The sequence below is a fragment of the Thunnus thynnus genome, chromosome 13 (assembly GCF_963924715.1).
Source record: "Thunnus thynnus chromosome 13, fThuThy2.1, whole genome shotgun sequence".
Lineage (NCBI taxonomy): Eukaryota > Metazoa > Chordata > Actinopteri > Scombriformes > Scombridae > Thunnus > Thunnus thynnus.
The window spans coordinates 11,805,203-11,825,130 of record NC_089529.1 but is presented as its reverse complement, the minus strand read 5'-3'; the positions used below and the strand labels follow the sequence as shown (position 1 = coordinate 11,825,130).

General features: G+C 39.5%; 1 protein-coding gene across 1 annotated transcript; it reads left to right on the top strand.

The window, feature by feature from the left end:
- The first annotated feature begins 7,993 nt into the window (after positions 1–7,993).
- On the top strand, positions 7,994–16,382 carry LOC137195509 (transmembrane protein 47-like). The gene is made up of 3 exons (XM_067607931.1): positions 7,994–8,331; positions 11,433–11,573; positions 15,118–16,382. The coding sequence occupies exons 1-3, from the start codon at positions 8,115–8,117 to the stop codon at positions 15,297–15,299; spliced, it is 540 nt and encodes a 179-aa protein (XP_067464032.1). The 5' UTR covers positions 7,994–8,114; the 3' UTR covers positions 15,300–16,382.
- Positions 16,383–19,928: the final 3,546 nt, after the last annotated feature.

Below are 19,928 nucleotides of genomic sequence, written 5' to 3'. Positions count from 1 at the left end.
TACATGTCAGGTTGGATGTATTAAATTTAAACTCAAATATATAGCCTGCAGCTGATGTCGATGTCAGGTCAGGTCAGCAAGAGTTGCCAGGGCAACAGGCAGATGATGCATACAGTACCAGTCAAACGTTTGGACACACTTTCTCATAGTGGGAAAGTGTGTCCAAATGTTTGACTGATACTGTATGTAGTAATTCAGTTTTTTTCCACATATTGATATCAAATCTAAATTTATTATAAATGATCTACATTATACGATATAATGTACATTTCATTATAACAAGTTAGTGAGATCATATTTTTTTCCATGTGTCATAGTCATTCTACTGTTGTCTGCACTGTAGTCAACACACACAATGAGTGTATTCAAAACTGCATTTGCTTATTCAACCATATGCGCTATTTCCTATAACTAATTTGTTTTATAAACCTGAATGGACAAACCCTGCGTCAGTGTGTATATTTAGATAATGTAAACAAAGACCAGTACACACGGCAAAGTACAGTACAGTGACAATTTCAGAAAGAGTGCTGTGCTGGCTGTCGATGTGACAAGGCTGCATGAGGTGGATGCAGGATAAGCATAAGTGGTTCACAGCTGGTGTCTGGGGGGGGAAACACGAGAGAGGGGTGGAGAAGGCCAGCCTGTGAGGGGAGGGGAGGGGTCTGGTCACGATGGTGGGGGGTTTTGCAGCCATGGCGACTGATGGAGGAGGAAGTAAACAGATGTCCACAAGCTGGCAGACAGGCCCAGAATGGTCGAGCTGCTGAGAGACAGGTGGACATCCAGGAACACAGTGTGGGACTGCGGAGTCACTGTGAAGCCAAGCAGAGCTCTGCATACAGAACGCAAACACTGGAGTCTCTCATAAATAAATCTGTCATGGTGTAATTTTATGGACTTAATATAAATAAGGCCCACATTTGACTTCTTTGGGTTGTATATCCCACTGAGTTTAATTGCAGTAATCACTGAGGCACCATATTAAAGGTCTGTGTTGATTGTTGTACTGACACAAAAAATCAAGCTCATAAAAAAAGTAATGTGATTATGACTCCATCTGGCATTGTACCCTAAATCAAACTACCGAGACAGTCTCATTTAACATGTTTAAGCCAACTGATGATGATTCCCAAAATATAAGTGGCCAAACACAACATCTTAATCATCTTCATGATCCTGATTGCTGTCTCTTCACATTCATTGCAAGCTAAAATCATGAAACGATGCGACAGTGATCATGATGCAGTGAGAAAACCTTCATCTCAGCAGTCTAAATTAATTTATCACTGTCCGTCAGCATTTTGCAGTGTCACCACAGCAGCAATAGTCTTAAAGAAAGTATTGAAACTGGAAAGCCGTCAGTTTGAATCCCCCAGCTAGCTGATAAATCCAAGTGCAGGAAGTGAGGGAGACATGCTGTCGCCTCCTTCAACACTAACTGTCAACATGACCTTGAGCAAGGCACTTCAAACCCAGTTGCTCTGAGGTGCAGTTGTATGCTGGAACTGACTTGGATGACACCATGAAATAATAACTGAGGGGAAACAACTCAACCGTCATGACAATCCTTGAACAGGTTGAGGTGTAAAGGTGACTTTGAGCAGGGCACATAAACCCCATGTGCTCTTATGGCTGTGATGTTTAGGAGACAATGATAAATGTGTTGCCGCATGTCATTAGTAATGTGTTATTAGGTTAAACAAGGAGGGACTGTGACAAGCTTAACAAGCTACACAGTCCAGAGAGGATGAATTACTCTGGTTCAGTGTGTCATTGCTGTGCCTCTTAACATGCCACCAGGGGGAAGATGGGCTGAACATGCTTGTGTGGATGAACTCATGAATTAATATATGAGTTAATTAATTTATAAATTAATGCATGACCAATGTTGTGGGTACCCTGTTACCCTGTTAGTGTGGTTGAGTATCAAGACAAATATAAAGGTTCTTTCACTCAAAACATTTTTTTTAATTTTTGGGGATCAAAACCACCAGTTGGATTTGCATAAAAATTTTGTACAGACATTGATGGTTTCCAGAGGATGCATCCCAATGACTTTAGCGATCCCCTGACTTTTTCTTCTCGCACCACCATGAGGTTGACATTTTTGGTTTTGAGTGAGATGTCTTGACAACATTGATGTTCCCCATTGAATGAATTGTAATAACTTTGATGATCCCTTAATTTTTCAATCTAGTGCCATCAACAGGTTAAACTTTTAATTCCAGCCATGGCTGTACTTTGCGTTAGTGCTAATTAGCAAATGTTAGCATGTCAACACGCTAAACTAAGATAAACACTTTAAACATTATATCTGCTAAATATCAGTATGTTGGCATTGTCTTTGAGACATGTCAGCATGCTGATGTTAGCATTTATCTCAAATCAGAGCTGTGCCTCAGTACAGTCTTACAAAGACACCTATGTGGGTGAAGGCTGCCCAAATTTTAGAGTTACCTAATCCAATAAATTCAGCTAGGCTATATGTATGTATGTTTAATTTATGTTTGTGTTTGGTTTTTGCTTGTTTGTTTGTTTGCTTTGTTTGTGTTTTTTGTTATTTTCTATTTTTTATTGGGTGACTTGAAAAGCAGCCTACTGTAATTGGTTACTTTATAGCTGGAGCGCGGGACTTTTGTCTCCCCCTTCTGGCAGTGAGAATAACGGGGGTGCAATGATGTGAACGTATTTCTTGACGGTCCACCGGTGCACCGGGATTTGTCCCAGTATAACCGTACACTACTGGCCGTAACCTACATTTGCGGCTGTAAAACAGTGGATAAATTGTTTTGAACGTCTCACAACCCCCGCGATATGACTCGTTTCATTATCAGAATTTTATCCATTCAGTCCTATAGCATTTGGAAAGTCTAGAGAGGGGGAGAGAGATGCAGCGATCTCCCCGCAGCTGCATCTCTCCATGCAGAGACACTGTGCGTATTTAAGCATAAGATACAGCAGCATAACTTCAATGATTAGGCCTATTTAAATGTCCGACACGCCGACAGGGTCGGTCAGGATCTAATGTAAATTAATACTCTGTGTTCTTCTACACATCCAACAGGTCAGCTGTTGCACTCGCAGTCCAGGTTCATACAGTGAAACTGTTTGGAGTAAAGCAGCCGTCCTGAGTTCATTATGTTTAGCAGCGCAGCAAAACTAAAACTGTATCAATTTGACAGGACAGAGGAAACTATCCAGCTACGTTTAGCTTCTGAAATAATTTTTTAGACAAACAAGCGAGAAATTAATGGTTTAATTTCTATTCTAACTGTCGATTTGAAGAGGGAAACCGGTTAGGGGAACGAGAAAAACAAGAAAAAACGGGAGGCTTATTACGTTTTTAATTCACATGAAAAACAAAATAATTTGTTTATCCTGTTGTCAAACAAGTTGAATAGCTTTGGACGGAGGGTCCTGTGTCTAGTCTGCCGGAAAATAGAGGACGTCAGTTGAGTAGGCGGTCCTTCAATGTGGCCCAGGACGCATTTGCGTTTACACTGCTAAGAGAATGTGGCTACTTGCGGCCCAGACCATCTCTGAATGTGGTCTGAGTGACCGGATCTCAATCCGTCCTCAATGCGTCTTGGGTGCGTTTACACCTGTAGCCTACCTAGAACTGTCCACTTGTGATCGGATCACCCGAGACGGATGTTAATACCAGGTGTAAACAGGGCCTACATCAGCATTGTGTGAACTCGTTTGGCAAGGGCTTGTATTTAAAACACGTTACATGTGTAAACAAGTGTAAAAACATATGTAAAAGTTCAGCAATGCAGGTTTAAATAAAAAGTAACTGTGTGGTGTAAAAATGTGAGAAAGTAATGAAGTATTTTGGAGAGTGACATCAAAACATTATGAAAGAATATATTAATGAATGAATGAGAAATGCTCTCATGCTATAAACTTCCTGATCCGGGAAGGGTTTTACATACATCTCCTCACACAGTGTGACCGCAGCATGACTCATGATGGTGTGATGTTTGTGTTACGGTAAAGAGAGAGATGGGGAGGAGGACGGACCGCTGCAGTAATGACAGCATCATTAAACGAGTCCTCATCAGTAACCATGGAAGCTTACTCACAGCCGGAAAAACCTTGAGAGGCTTATTCTGAGCCTAATCAGTTGCAGCCACTGGAGGAAAACCATTATGAGCAATAGAGGATGACGTCATGTGATGAGTAGTTTGTAAAGAAGCTCGTTCTTCCTCTCAGACACAATAACCTCAGGCATCATCATTATCAGAACTTCTGCTGAATCACAGATGTGTATGTGTGCTTGCTTTTTTTTAATCTGCTCTGCCTCTCTCTCACTTTCCTCCATCACCTCATTCTCCTCACTTCTTTGTTACTTTATTTGCTTTGTTATCTTTATCACAGAGAAAATGTATTAACAAGCCAGTGTGTTGGCATGTGAGTCTGAATAATATTACCATAATATTTAAAATATGGTGGATTGAGCTAAACAGGAGGTTTGTGAGTGGGTGGCTCACTGGATAAGAATTAAGGAGAGAGGATCCAAAAAAGTAAAACATGACCTGGATTTCCTTTATGCTCTTTCAAATCACCATGTGGGGAGTCACTATTGTGCCGTCTCAAGTAGCTTTGTCTGCTCGGCGGATTTTCTAATGAGGGGCTTTTGGAGGAGGATGACAGAGCGCTCTGTCGAGGAGGAGGGGCATTTAAAGGGAATGAGCAACGCACTGTCCATGGATACGACTAATACTAGATCCCCCCTACTCAGATGCCCTGCTGGCAGCTTGGCAGCACCATTAGGACTGAGAAGGGTGGCATTAGTCTGAAACTCTCATTATGTCAGATACCCTGAAAACCTCTAATCTAGGCACCAAAATGATAGGGGTGGAATTAAACCAAACCGGGCAAGAATGCAGCAGAGATGTAATTCAGGGTATTCAAATCAGATTTGTTTGTACTTTATACTGAACAACTTTATTTAGAGAGCAAATGCTATGCTCAAATATGATTTCATTCTTTTAGAGAATATTTACATAAGGTAATAATTCATTATATTTTCATATAAATCGATTTCTATGTTGCAACTACTACTACTTACTACTTATTGCTACAACATAACACAAATCCTGGGAACTTTGTATTTTTATATGTATGCATTAGAAGAACTGAAAGAAGGGGGGAAGTCTGATATCTGCAGAAACACAAACTTCATAAACAGGAAATACATTTAAAAATCTCACAGGACAGGCCTCACTCAGGGTAGAGGATGCTCACTAGTAAGAATTGCTGTATATATAAATATAAATTACCCCTTTAGATATAAAATATACATTGTCTTCTATTCTGTACCTGAGTGGCATCCTAAAAAAAAAAAGATTTAATACAGTTAACTGGTTGTCCCTCTGGTTAACATGTTATTATCATGAGACAGATGCATGACAGTTGGTCAATAAATCACTCAACCAAAAATGTGTGAAGAAGAAGGTCAGACAGGCAAATCTTAGAGGAGGTGATGTTTTTTCTCTGCTCATGTTAATAAATGGCTCCTTCATTTAAAAAAAATATATATTACTGGGTTTGGTATGTTGGATGTGTAATCATCTCCACTCATTGGAGAAACTCTTTCTGGAGGGAAATGTGTGTAATTGTTGTGAAATCATTAAGTGGATCAGTATTTACAGCCAGGCACAGTTGGCCTGTAGCAGGACTTTGTATACTGTATGTCACTCTATCGTTTCTGAGTTTATCTAGCTGCTTATGAAAAGTTTTCATATGCACCATGACAACTTTCTCAATACATAGAGGAGCAAGTAATTCTTCAGCTTAAATTAAAATATGAAAACTTCCTCCAGTTAAATCCTGCAGTTATTCAGTTCACCAGAAGATGGACATATTTCACAAGACATACTCTATGTACTGAATGAGGACCACTAGAAAGATAAGAACACATTGTAGTCAAATCTAGTCTAATTTTATACTTGTCATTTCATTTTGGGGGATTTATTAGGCGGTTTTTAAAATCCTGTATCTGTTCATGGCAGATATTAAACTCAACATATGTTTGAGTGTGGATCAAAGGGTTATTTGCCAAAAAAGAGGTAAAAATATCTGTGAGGTCTGCCTACACACTGACTGTGAGAGGAAGCCCAAACAGGATTAGCAAAAAAGACCAACACGCTAATAGACAGTTGCATTGTTAAATTGTCACAACACTTTTCAGTAAGCACTGGATTTTCATGTCTTTTGTGGTCAATATGTACTTATAAATGCTGCTACTGCTGCTGCTTCTGCTCATAAAATGTCATCTACAAATAATAATCATACAGTGAAAGTAATAAGAAGCAGACATTGTGGCGTTGTTTTATGGACATCTAAAATGTCATATGTCTGCCATCTGCTGGATGAGTACCACATTACAACATTTATACCCCACTTCAGTTTGGAATGACTCCAAAGGCATAGTTGAGGGTTTGTTTTTTTTCTTTTCACACAGTGTGGTAACAGTTACTCTGCCTCCACAGTGTCCATAAAAACTGAGCTAATGTCTGTACAATAGTACTACTACTAGTTCATATCACTTTACGTTAAAAAGTCTGCCCTGGCCTTTTAATCACACACTGAATTATTGCCTAAATTGATATATTGGAAATTAATCTTTGCATAATTATTCTGTATATATTTTGATATATATGTACGCTTTTTGGTTTGGTTTTGTATCAGCATCACTCTTCATAAGATAAACATATAGTGTTAATATCTGCAATAATTTACAGAGAAATGTTGTGGGTTACTTTGAGTCTGATACAAGTAGAAAAGAACATAACTTGATGATTGATTATCAGAACTTTTGTGTTCCTCTAACAAAACATACTCTGTGCTACTTGTGTTTAAGTGTGTTTTGCTGTTGCTGTCTTGTTTACTAAACCTCTTTCCTCACTGCATTTAAAATGCTCTGACTTTCTTGTAAATCTGTATATTTGGATTTCAGCCTCTTGGAAGCACTTTCTTGCCAACCCTCTAAAATGGACACATCTACCTCCAAACAACAAAAACAAGTCTGGTTTCCTACCTCGGCTTTCAAAATAAAAGCACAGGATCAGAATTACTTTACAGCAAATACCAAACACATGAAAATCTGTTTTGTTGTGGTGGAGTCTTTTTCCCCTATATATTTTCGTAGTTCTCCAAAGGAGTTGATGGATGTAACACACACACAGACACACACACACACACACACACACACAGACACACACACACACACACACACACACACACTAATAAAAACATGGCCAACAGATATAACTTCTCTTTGGGATCAGATTTGAATAATTCTTTATTTCAGATTTACATCATGTTCTCATTAGGGACTCGCTAATTTTCCCATTCTATTGTTGCTCCTTTTTGTTTCTTTTGAACTTGTGCAGTACAATATGCAGTGTTTTTCAATTTTGTTCCTGGGGCAGCCCTGCCCTGCGTGTTTAGATGTCCCCCTGCTCCAACACACCTCATTGAAATGAATGGGTCGTTTTCAGGCTTCTGCAGAGCTTGATCTAGCTGATCATTTGAATCATGTATGTTGGAAGAGGGAAATATCTAAAACATGTAGGACTGCCACAGGACCAGGATTGAAAAACACTGATGATTAAAAGCTTTTACTTGAAAAAAAAAAAAAGTTAAATGAACTGACTCTGATACACCATTAATTTGTTTGGAAGTCAAATAAAATCACACAGGCTTGCATTACTATAAATATAATCAATAATTATATATTGGCCATAAAATAATATTAAATTCATAGCTCATTTATGCTACTAAAAATAATACATTTGAAATATGATCCAACAGTGTTTGATGGAAAAAGAGTGAAGACGTGGTGCTTTATGGGATAATTTAATTTATAATTATTTGTGGGATCATCTCAGAATTTATATGATCGCGTGGTCTAACACAAGCACTATTAATTTGAAACTTACCGGATGCCCCCCCTTTAAACTTTTTCCAGCTGGACACGCACGCACGCACAAAAAGCAGCGAGTGCGTGCTATGGTGGGAGAAGACGCGCGCGGACCCTCTGCGAGCTCGTTTGCCTGTGACTGACTGACCTGCGGCGGCGGCGTTAACCTTGTTACGAGAAGATGTCTGTGGACGAGGTGTTTGTTTTCCGGCCCTTCAAGCTCATCGCTCTGCTGTGCGTCTTCTTGGCGCTGTGTCTGGACGTGGTGGCTCTGCTGAGCCCAGCCTGGGTCACTGCCGACCATTTCTCCCTGTCTCTGTGGGAGTCCTGCTCCCAGTCCGAGGCTCGAGACCCGACGGAGGAGCCTGAGTGGAGCTGCTTCTCCACCCTCACATCTGGTAAGAAAAACACACTGAGCGCTTTGTTGTGTTGGACTTTTTGTCTTCGCTGTTATGAGACACAAACAAAAAATGTTATGTTAAAGTAAAAAAAAAAAAACAGATGTAGACCTTACATGAGTTTGAAAGTTGTAGTATTGCTAAAACTGTGGCAATAAAATACTTTTTCAGGAAAAAAAACTCTGACCTGTATTATCTTATATATACAAGCTTATTACTCTGTTACTGTTATGATGACATGTGTAGTAACTCTGCAAGTTGTTGAGATGGTTTCGCAGTAAACTGGCATGTTATCAGTGTCTTGTTTTCACGGTTTCTTATTTGTTGCAAATGCTGCACATCCTATGTTTGATTTAAAAAAAAAAACAAAGAATCATTTGTTGTCTCTCTATAAGCAGAGTGGCAGCTCTGGCCACCATCATCTCCCAGTCATGGGTCATGGGAGTTTGTTTTAGTTGGATTTGTTGGTCTCTGTCCAGCAGCTGAGATATTCAGGGTTTCTCATGCTGATAAATGTCCCTCTCTTCATACCAGAGCAGTGACACGGAGTCATTACGACAAACACATTGTGATGCCAACAAAGTTTGACTCATAAGCAAGTAGGATATGATTGAATTGGAATTTAATGCATGTAGACTCAATGGCATTTTGTTTTCAGGGTTGTTTTTTAAAGACAAATCAGATAACAAGGTGATAATGAATCAGTGTTGTGTATAAATGTTGATTATCATTATTTTTAGGTTAATAAAAAGTCAGTTTTTATGTGTAGGATAGGAAACTTGAAACATAAACATAATCCCTTTCGTGCATAAAGAGTTAACTTGCTCCAACCACCAGAAGGTTTTTGAGTGGGTCTGAAGAGACACGTTTAGCATCTTCCCCACCATCCACCTCACCAGGCCTGGACCCACCAGGTTGCCTTTTGTCCAGCAGAGAAGCCACATGACAGGAGTGTTTACGCCCCCAACCCCCTTCTTTTCCCCACCAGGGGAGGAAATCCGCATTAAATGTACCAGATTTACCAGCATTTGGCTGGTGGCTTGTACAGTAGCTCGGCTGATTATTAGCTGTAGCTTCATCTCTGACATTGAGGGCTAAAATAGCAGAAAAACACACACATTAAAGGCAAAAACCATTGTGTGTCCTTAGTGTTTGCCAAAAGTATAGTAACTTTGACTGAACATAAGGTGCTTTAAGAGTGACCTTTGATCCAATTTCACCACCAGCACACACACACACACACACACACACACACACACACACACACACACAAACATAAACATACACACACACATGCAGGGCCACAAAGAATTTAAAGGAAACAGTGACTGCTCTTCTGATATTGTGGAATGTGTTGGGCTGAATGGGAGGCGGGTTTGTCGCTTTTGAGTGTCTGCAGAGCTCATTAAAGCAACAGTGGAGGGGTGTGTGGTGAGGTTAAAGGGACAGTTCACCAAAAGGCAAAGCAGATTTCTTATGCATATACCTAAACCAAGATTATCTGTTGAGTGATGTAATCTGGTGGACACAATCTCATTGAGCGATGCCCTTGTAGAAAAAGATACTTGTGTTTTGAGTACACTGTTTCGAAATCTTTTGAAGAGATGATTTTTATGAGTCAAAACCAAAATTATAACCACATAATGGACTAAAGATGGTAGAAGAAATATTCCCTGGAGAATATGGCTTCTTCTACTCGAGGCTGAATTAAATGGAGTTCAGATGTGTCAGTGGGGAAATGTTCCTTTTTTTTTTACCATCCTGAAGATCAGGAGCTCAGCAGAGGGAGACACACCCAGTGACGATTGTTCGCCAAGCTTGTTATCTTCATCAAATGCTAATTCTCCTTTTCAGTGGAACCTTTTTGAGGTCAAGCTTTCTTCTGACACTGACACGAGGGACATCAAAGAGGGAATGCACAATGCAGGCAGAGATGGAAGAATGAAACGCTTTAAAATGTGTCGTGTAGGTCTTTTCAGGGATGAATCCTCTGACTTGCAGGAAGGGACTTTTTTTTTTAACTTTTCCAGCAGTTTGTTTGGAGTAAATTGAACAAATGTGCCGTTTAAAAAGCCACCGTGGAAAATGCTGGCAGCCAAAGGAACTCCAGCTTCATCGACCAGAACCTCCAAGGAGACAGTACTGAACACACTGACTTACACATGATTTTTGCACCGCAAAAGCACTAAAGAAACCATTACTTGGCACCAACAATTCCACCAAAATAGAACAAAAGAAATCTTGGTGATTGCTTGATATTCATGTAAAAATCTACAGAAAGTAGAGCTGCATTGATTAGTCTATAAACAGAAATTTTACCATTGAAAAAACTGTCAAAATTCTCTGGTTTACCTTCTCAAATGTAAACATTTTCTGGTTTCTTTAGTCTTTTAGAATAAACTGAACATCTTTCGGTTTGTGGATAAAGGAAGACTTCTGAGGATGGCGCCTGGATGTTTGGGAAACAGTGATGACGTTTTTCAACATTTTCTGACACTTTGTAGACTAATCGAGAAGAGAAAATAGTCAACAGATGAATCAATAAGGAAAATAATTGTTTAGTTGCAGCCCTAATACAGATACAATAAACAAAAATAAAATCTGAAAATGTCAGATATGTTTGTCAGTATAGGAGCATGAAGCAGATGATAGTACAGTTTTGTACTGAAGCTCAGCAACATGAAGATTTATTTTTAGTATGCTTTGCCCTCAAAATACTGTAAATTTGAAAATATGGACAATACTATGGCTTGAATGTCGTCATCTACAAGTTATCAGCTGTTAGTTTAAGATGAGTAAATGTATGTCTCTTCATGTTTTGAACCTGTAAACATGCATATATATATAATTATTTGTAATCAGGTACATTTTGCATATTTAATTTAACTACTGAGTTACTAATCAGGTTCTTTCTGTTGTATTCCTGATGGAGCCTGTCTGTCCTGCGGGTCAGAGTTCATTCTGCTCCACTCACTTCTCTCTGTGGGATTAGCTCTTGTTTTGTGTTTGTCAACACAGCGCTTCAATTCAACGGGGCTGTCCTGTTAATTGAGCTTTTGTTGGGATGCTCCTCTCTAACCTGCGTGTGTCCTGTCCTGCAGACTGGCAGATCGCCACCCTGGTGCTGCTTGGGGCCGGTGCCGTGTCGACTCTGGTGGCGTTCTTGGTGGCTCTCATTTCCCTCTGCAAAGGGACGCAGAGACGACACTACCGCACAGTGGCTGTGTTCCTCTTCACTGCAGGTACGTCTTTCTCGCCACCCTTCCTGCAAAAGTTCTGCAAGCTGCTGCGCTTTTTCCACCATGTAGGAATATTTATCCAATGTTCCAACACACCATGCTCATGCACATTTGGAAACAGGAAGGTGGTACATATGCATTCACCACAACCACAATCATTTCCATATAGACAGAGTTTTTTTGGTTTTTTTGTTCCAGTGCTCACATTAAATAGAAGGGTGCAGAGGGAAAGAAGCAGCTGAATGAGGCTTGTTGGTTGAGCTCACTTTTTCTGTGGTGGGGAGTCTCGAGGGCTACTGGCTCACGGGCCAAGAAAAAGCAGCCGCAGAATTTGCAGACTTACCAGCAAAAGTGAAGTCACTGAGGAGAAAAAAGCTGCCACAGATTCCTATGCCAGCACTGCCTTTTAGTTGGATTGTACTTCTCCTGTATTGCTCTGTGAGAAGGTCCTTTGGGTGAAACTAAATTTTGACACTGGTGGGGGAGGATCTATCTATAAAACATATCATTAAAATGAAAGGTTTAGTTTTAGCAGCAGTCAAAGCACATTGTTCCTTATGCTGTACAGATACTGTAATAACTGACTCATAGCCTGTGCTTACTTTACTATTACAGTGATGAAACACTAACCACTCACCACTACTTAACCCGTGCCCAGTTCCAGTTTTGCCAGTTTCCACGATAAAATTGTATTATATAAAAAAACTCCTGTTATGCATCACAAATCCTCCCGCAGCTTTATGTCACACATGCCTGTAGACTAGTTTTTCTTACTTTAAATTCATAACCTCCTTAACGTGAGTCCTTGTGGCATCTCCATCATTTCAAAACCCACAGAAGTTTACTTTTAGGATCCCAGCTTTCTATTGATACCAAATATTTAAGCACGAACTATGTAGGTTAATGGCAAAATATATATAAAATGATGGAAAAGAGCTGGAACAAACAGATGTATAGATCTAAGTTTAAAGAGGGGAATGTGAGGTATTTTTGTCTTGTTCAGTCTATGAAAACATCAGCCATAAAGGACCACTGTGTGCAGTCGACTTAATGGCTGTACTGTTGACTGCTAGCCATTTACTGAAAAGCGTGGGAATGCTGTGTTATCCTTTCCTGTGTGTAATTGCTTAAAGAGCCTTGCGAGAATAAAGTCTCCATACAAGCACATAGGCCTCAGCCGAGCAGCAGCAGCAGCAGAGGGGCTGGACTCTGTTAAATGCCCCTTGGCAGGACTGTGGCTGTGTGGTATTTATTTTCTGTCCAGAAATATGACCTCAGCAGGCTGCGAGCTCAGTCTGGGCTCCATCAACACCGCCGCATTCTTGGGCTGCCGTCGCTCCTCCCGCACACCCACCTCTCCGTCCTGTAGGAAGGAAAGGTGGAGCCATAGTCATACAAAATCCCTTCCCCAAGAGTCACCTAGCAGGCACGCAAAGGAACTATAGCGACTGGTTTGAGAATACGTGTTTGATGGCACAGTCACACTGACGCAAACACAATCACCAGCTGGAGTTCATGAATGAATTTAAGGAAGATGATTCACAACGATGGAAGCTTTAAAGTCATTTTCCTTATGTGATGTCAAGGCCAAAAGAAGAGTGATAATAGTTATAAATTGTTCCACATTTCACAATATTAAGGAACCACATGGCCTTTTGGGCTTTGGGTTGCGGAAATGCACAGGAACACTGAACGATGTTAAAGACAATCGCTGTCAGGGAGAAAAAGACAACCCACTTCCAAAGAGTCCTCAGTTTCCACTGAGCAAGAAACCCACAGGGAGGTGTGTCATTTAGAGGCTGTTTTCCTTAAAAAGCTTTTTTTTCTTTTTAGGGAAATGTCAGACTAGAGTTTATACTGAAATATATCTTGTTTTCTTGTTATTGTACTTTTGCGAGCATGTTTTGGTCCTCACTTTAAAAATGCTAATTAAAATTAAATTATTATTATATGCTGTTCAACAAAATGCATATTTTTCTATTATTTAAATACTACTACTAAAGTATTTGTATTATTTATACTACTTATACAAACTCCATCACTGCTACATTTTCCACTGCCACCACCCTTACTACTAATCCTACAACAACTAGTGCCACCATATAACATTTTTTGGTACTATGCTAGTACCAGTAGCTCTATAACTGTAAATACTGCAGGTTCTGCTTTTACCTGATGTTTTGTTGCACCTTAATCCTCTCTGCACATAATTTTAATATTTCCACAAATCAGTTTTACTCTTCAGTCTGGTCCTGCTTCTGTGAATAATCCTGCTTTTTCTGCCTCTTCATAATGCTACTTAATCTTTATTTGTTAGCTCTTCTTTTTCCGTTTTTCATCCTTCCTTTTAAAATAATCCTTATTCGCATTTGTCTCACCTTCCCTCGCGTGAGTTAGGAGTATTTTTGTGCTTTTTTCACAAGCATTTACTACAAAAAAGGCGTTATTCAAGTCAAAAACATGTGATGTGAATGACTTGTGTGAAAACGTTTGAATGCGAACGTACTGCTGTAAAGGCAGAAATTTTACAGGGTATGAAAAGAAGCCGAAGTACAAAAAAGGGAGTAAGAAGGTGCTTTTCAGTGTCTGCAAAGAGAACTGAGAGTCACTGAAGGTAACCAGAGATTAGTTATATAAAGCGATTATCTTCCTCAAGTCAGGGTTTCTGCTGCTTCAGATGATCTCATCATCAGTGAGCCCCTCTAAAGATTTTCCATGACACAATTACAATGTAAACTTTGAGTGGGTATTTTTGGAGCCTGTAGATTAGAACAGCAATTTGTCAAAACAGTCAAATGTAATTATACTTATCTAGTTACCATAGTTTCCATCCTTTTCTGTTGAACCTTTACATATTCAGCGTGACTTCTTAATACCACAGTGTTCTTTACGCTACCATACCTCTAATAGATAAACCATCCATTGTGATTAAAATAACATACAGTGTACAAGAGCATGGAGGTGTAAATTGAATAATTTATTACTCTTGATTCATGTGATGCTTATAAAACAACTCTATATTCAGGATGAGTAATGACAGTGTTGCGAGTACTATTTATAACAATGGTGGACCAATTGTAGTACTGGTAATATAGATAGTAGTAGTGGGATGTAGGGTTGATGTAGGGCTTCCACTAACGATTATTTTCATTTCATCTGCCAATTATTTTATCAATAAATTGACTACCCGTTTGGTCTATAAAATGTCAAAAAGTAGTAAAAATGACCATCACAAGTTCCTAAAGCCCAAGTCTTCAAATTGCTTGTTTTGTCCGACCACCAGTTCAAACCCCAAATATATTATGTTTACTGTCACATAAGACAAAGAAAAGCAGAGCATGTTTGGATGTTGCTTGAGAAATGATTTCAGTCATGAATTAGTTAACAAAAATTAAATTGCTCATTTAATTTTCTGTCAACTGACCAATCAATTACATAACTGATAGCTTCTGCTCTAATGTTAAGTCAAGAAATAAGAGAGCTCTGTCTGTATGATTTTCACTTTTGTAAGAAACAACATCTTATTTCTGATTTCTTTTGGTTCTAGTGGTTCTGCAGGCCTGCGCTCTGATCCTCTACCCGATCAAATTCATCGACGGAACGGTTCTGCAGAAATATCACGAGTTCAACTGGGGCTACGGGCTCGGCTGGGGAGCCACCATCTTCATGTTGGGCGGCGGGATCCTCTTCTGCCTGCGGACGGACATATACGAGGATGCAATGTACTGAGTCCCACTGCGACCCCCCCCCCCTCCCGCCGCTGGAAATACACACACAAACACACACACACTGACAAATTCCCATACAGGAGGTGTGCTGCATTTCTCCACTCTGCACACGGGCCAATGCGCATGTGAGCACAGACCGTATCTCTTTCTTCCTCTCGCTGTCTTGCCCTCTCTCTGTTATTTTTAGACAGGTTGTGAAGGCCTAATTTAGGCCAGGGCTGTATGAATAGGACCCTCACCCCCTCCTCCCAGGCAGCCAGCGGGTCCCTCAGCCCTGCCGGTATCGGGGTGAGGTGGCAAAGCTGAAGCGCGGAGAGCTTTCTGGACAGGCACGAGCCGCTGATGCTGGACGTTTCCACTGAGCGTTGACCTGGATCTCTATTGTTAGAGAAACAGAACAGTAGATTCTCAGCACAGACCTGAGTGTGCAGTGGCTGAACATTGAAAGGGATTGATTTACAGTACTCCCACATTTCCTTTTTTTTCTATTATTTTTGTAGCATTTCACAAGGACAAGCTTGTTTTTAATGTATTTATGGCATCATTTTCCACTTTATAAATATTGAAAATCTGAACTTCTCCCTCCATGTGTTCTAGCTGAAACATATCTAGTAATGCTAAGTCTTCTGGTATTAGAAGTGTAAATTAGTAAGCTTCGATATACTTGGGAGCTATCGAGTGTTTATAGTTTGTGTGGAAACTCACAGTAGTTTGTCTCAAATGAAGAATGTAAATTTGTACAAAGTATTTCTACATGAAGGAAAATCCCGAATAAACAACTGTAGTTTTGGGAACATTAGGAGTGTGAATTATTGTTGCAGACGTACTATGATGTCCCCAGTGGTTCAAAAACTCTTGACCTTTGACAAAAATGGTGCCCCCTTTTTGGACCGAACAGCAAAACACTTTTATTATACAGAGCACACATTCCTCAGAGAGAGCCACCCCAGTCTATTTAAAGTGATACTATACTACCAGTTTGCTTGCTTGCAGCTAGTTGGTGTGTGATCATAAAAACCAACATAGTTTTGTATGCTAACCACAAGACATGATTTGCAATTAAACTTTACAACTGCGTCTGAGAGATGCTTGTACATGTCCTGTATTATCTGGAACATTTTTACTACTGTCATGTTTATTTGTAATGGTTGAATGTGCTTGAAGACTTTCAAATTTACAGGTGCTTTTATTTGTGAAACAAAAATATTAAAAAACAATTTTATTTTGAGGTTTTTGATTGCAAATCAGTAGGTAGCCTTACATTTATTTATGTTTTTTGTTGAAGTATGCTCATAAAAGGCAAGTTTTAAAAGATCTTTACTTTTTTTTTTTGCTTGTTTTGTGTAAAACAGAAGGCACTGCCACATTTAGGCAGTCTGTTGTGAAGTCTCCCTGTATACACTTCCTTTACCCCGCTGAGTCTGAACTGCAGCATCTGGTTAAAGAATCTCTGGAAAGGGAACATCTGCAAATAAACAATTTCAGTAACTGCAGCAGTGTGAAAACGCCCCAGCTGTGTGGGCAATATTTACACCAGAATCAACAGGTCAGAGGAAAAAAACCCAAATTACTGTATCATGTGAGATGCATGGCTTCTGTGAATAGTGTAATTGCGTGTCGAGTGTGTGAGGTGCCAGATCAGTGGCTGTCTTATAATAGCAGTGACCGCTTGAGAATCTTTGAAATGTGGTTTACTAGTTAAAGGTGATGTGGTTACATGACAGGCTGAAAGAGAGGGCTCACATCATACAGTTTCTAAAGCAAGACATAAATGTGATCAGGTAATGCCTGTTGTCCCTGGTTAAACATTTCTATCAGTGGAGAATACAAAGTGAAAGATTTGACTGTTTTGACACGTTGAATAAGTGAAACATTGACTCAGGACATTACAACTGAAAATACTGATATTTCCCTCTGGAGCAATATTTTAAAAACTTTCAGGAAACATGGAGACAACTTACAACATGCACAAAATATGCAGTTGCATTTCCTGAAGCAAGTTTTGGTGTGTTTTATTCGGTTTTTAAATTATGCACTCACTAAAATTGGTGTGTTGTGGAGGTGAAAGGTCAAAATGCCAGCGGTTCTTTATGCTCAGCACTCCACCCACACAGTTACAACTCTTCTTATGTTACATGTTTCTGCACAGTTAAGAGGTACATGAAGAAAAAAAAGTCCCACCCAGGACATTTTTCACTTTTAATGGTAAACTTAAGTACCAGCTGCTCATTTCCCCTGTGATCTGACCCTGTTTACTTTCTTCTGCTCGCACTTGCATTTACACCATGTTTGACCACACCCTCACTGTTGACTCTCTTCCACCACCTAGTGACCAAATCTTGATGGTATCCGGTGCTGTGAGAGCCATTAAAAGCACAAAAGCCAAAACAGGTTTTGTGATTCTTTCTCTCAGTTTAAGGCCGATATTTAAGCAGCAGATCCAAAATCTGTTTAGATGCACATTGTGTTTATCTTGAGTCCGTCTACATGCTTTATAAAAATAAACAGGTGGAATGAGAAAATGTTTTTAAATCTTTCATATGGATAGTATAGTTTTGTTTATGTTTTTGTTGAGATAGACAGGAAAATATGTCAAGCCTGAATTCAAATATAGTTGAGATTAAGATATCTCTGATTCTATATATGCACAAGAAAAACACAAGACTCCAGCAAGACCTGAAACAACAAAACAAAATGGTTTTATTAAGTATATTATTAAATAATTATTAACGATTTTTTTTTAAAGGAATCATTTTTTCATGGTTGTGCAGCTGAGGACAATTCTGCTCTACTGCAGCTGTTATCTGCTGCTACACACTCTCAGCTCTGAATACTCTGAACATGACCACAGTCTTTCCCACTACTGCCAAGGATTACAACAATTTATTTGATATCAGCAGAGGAAACAAAACCAAGGCAAGAGAAAAGCTTTTTTTTTTTACTAGACAACACATTTATAGATGACTGATTGTGAATCTCATGCAGTGAGTTGTGTCTGTAGTGAAGATAATGTAGAGTTTTGGAGAACAGGCTGGCCCCTGGGGGCAGTAACCAGCTAGGCCCTGCACACTTTCACTCTGCAGGGACAGATTCCAGTTACTGAACCCGGGGGACAGAGACAAACATGCTGTGACACCTTGATGCCTGAGAAAGGAAATTATTATTTTAGTTATCTGATTATAACTATTTATAAAACTGCAAGTCTAAGATGTGAAATTATGAAATTATAAATGCAAACCTGAAGCTGTCCAGATCCTCCTCTGATCCTCAGTGGTGGACGTCCTCTGCAGACTACTGTCAGCAGACTAGTAAGGCAGATAAATGGACTGAAAAGCAACACCTGGGCTATACATTACCTTCCTACCAGTCCTCTATCTAGCTTGGCCCCACCAAAATTACATATTAACCTGAGAAAAGTTACTCGCTTCTCCTCCACTATCACATTTTTGCTACCCTGCAGTTCCCTGGGTCCCATTGAACCCATGTACTGCTACTGTACTGAACACCGCATGGAAAACAAATCACTTAAATTACTCTTATGTGCCTTCTAAGAATCATTCTATCATTCAATAAGCTGCATACCATCCATTATCTTCTGTTTTGTCATGCAGCAAGGGTGCTTTGTGTGGACAAGATGCACAAAAGCCAGCATTATGCTGCACCCAAATTATCTGTGCAGTTACCGTTCAGCCATGACATATAAATGAGGCATGTCAGACTGTTTGTGTGTGTGAATGCTTTATTAAAGTCTGTCTCTGTGATTCTCTACTGATAAATCATAAAAGTCGTCTTCTTACCAATTAGCAGCCAAATAAAGTAAAGAAGAGAGACGCAACTACCCACAGATACACATGTGCACCTGGATAGTCAAGTATGGACACGGCAACTTGGTGTGGGAACCAGTCAGCTGCCTAAATGACCTTGTGGGTGTCAGTGAATGTTGGATCAAACACTAAAAAACAAAGATCAGCCTGGATCCAGATGGTTAACTTCCCAGCATGAAAGGAAGTATTATGCTACAGTATATTTAATAAATGCTTGTACTTAGTTTGGTGAGATCATCAGAATAGTGTAGTCTGTGTGCTGAGAGCTTACTTAAGCTTTATTGGCAGTGTTTTAATCCAACTCTGGTCTTCCTCCAGCAAATACCCACTCATAAAAGTAATGAGAATTCTGTATAATACATAACTAGAAGACCAGTGGCATCATAACTACTTCACTTCACTTACTCAAATTCATATAACATCCCAATCAAAAGTTGAATTCAAAATATTGATAGTTTTTGTATGTTTTTACAAAATCATTAGTAGGTCAGGAAATATCAAAAAAACATGAATTACGTATATGAATGTAATGTGGTGGGTGTTATAGATTATCTGGACACTAGAGGGCAACAAGAGCTAAAATAAAGTGTCACCTATTCCTAACTACTATATATACACTCAAAAGTAGGTTGTCTACACAAGTAAATTAGGTAAAGAGAACAGAAGAAACCTGAATAAATTGGTGTGAGCAGCTTTGCCTTTAAAACAGCAGCAGTTCTTCTCGGTACACCTGCACACAGTTTTTCAAGGTACTTGGCGGGTCTTGGAGAACTTGCCACAGTTCTTCTGTGGATTTAGGTGTCCTA

What these genes read in the sequence shown, in the direction of transcription:
- LOC137195509 (XM_067607931.1), top strand. Translation starts at nt 8,115, where the DNA reads ATGTCTGTGGACGAGGTGTTTGTTTTCCGGCCCTTCAAGCTCATCGCT. An exon ending in CTTCTCCACCCTCACATCTG is followed by an intron (nt 8,332 to 11,432) that starts GTAAGAAAAACA and finishes CCTGTCCTGCAG; the next exon opens with ACTGGCAGATCGCCACCCTG. An exon ending in TGTGTTCCTCTTCACTGCAG is followed by an intron (nt 11,574 to 15,117) that starts GTACGTCTTTCT and finishes TTTTGGTTCTAG; the next exon opens with TGGTTCTGCAGGCCTGCGCT.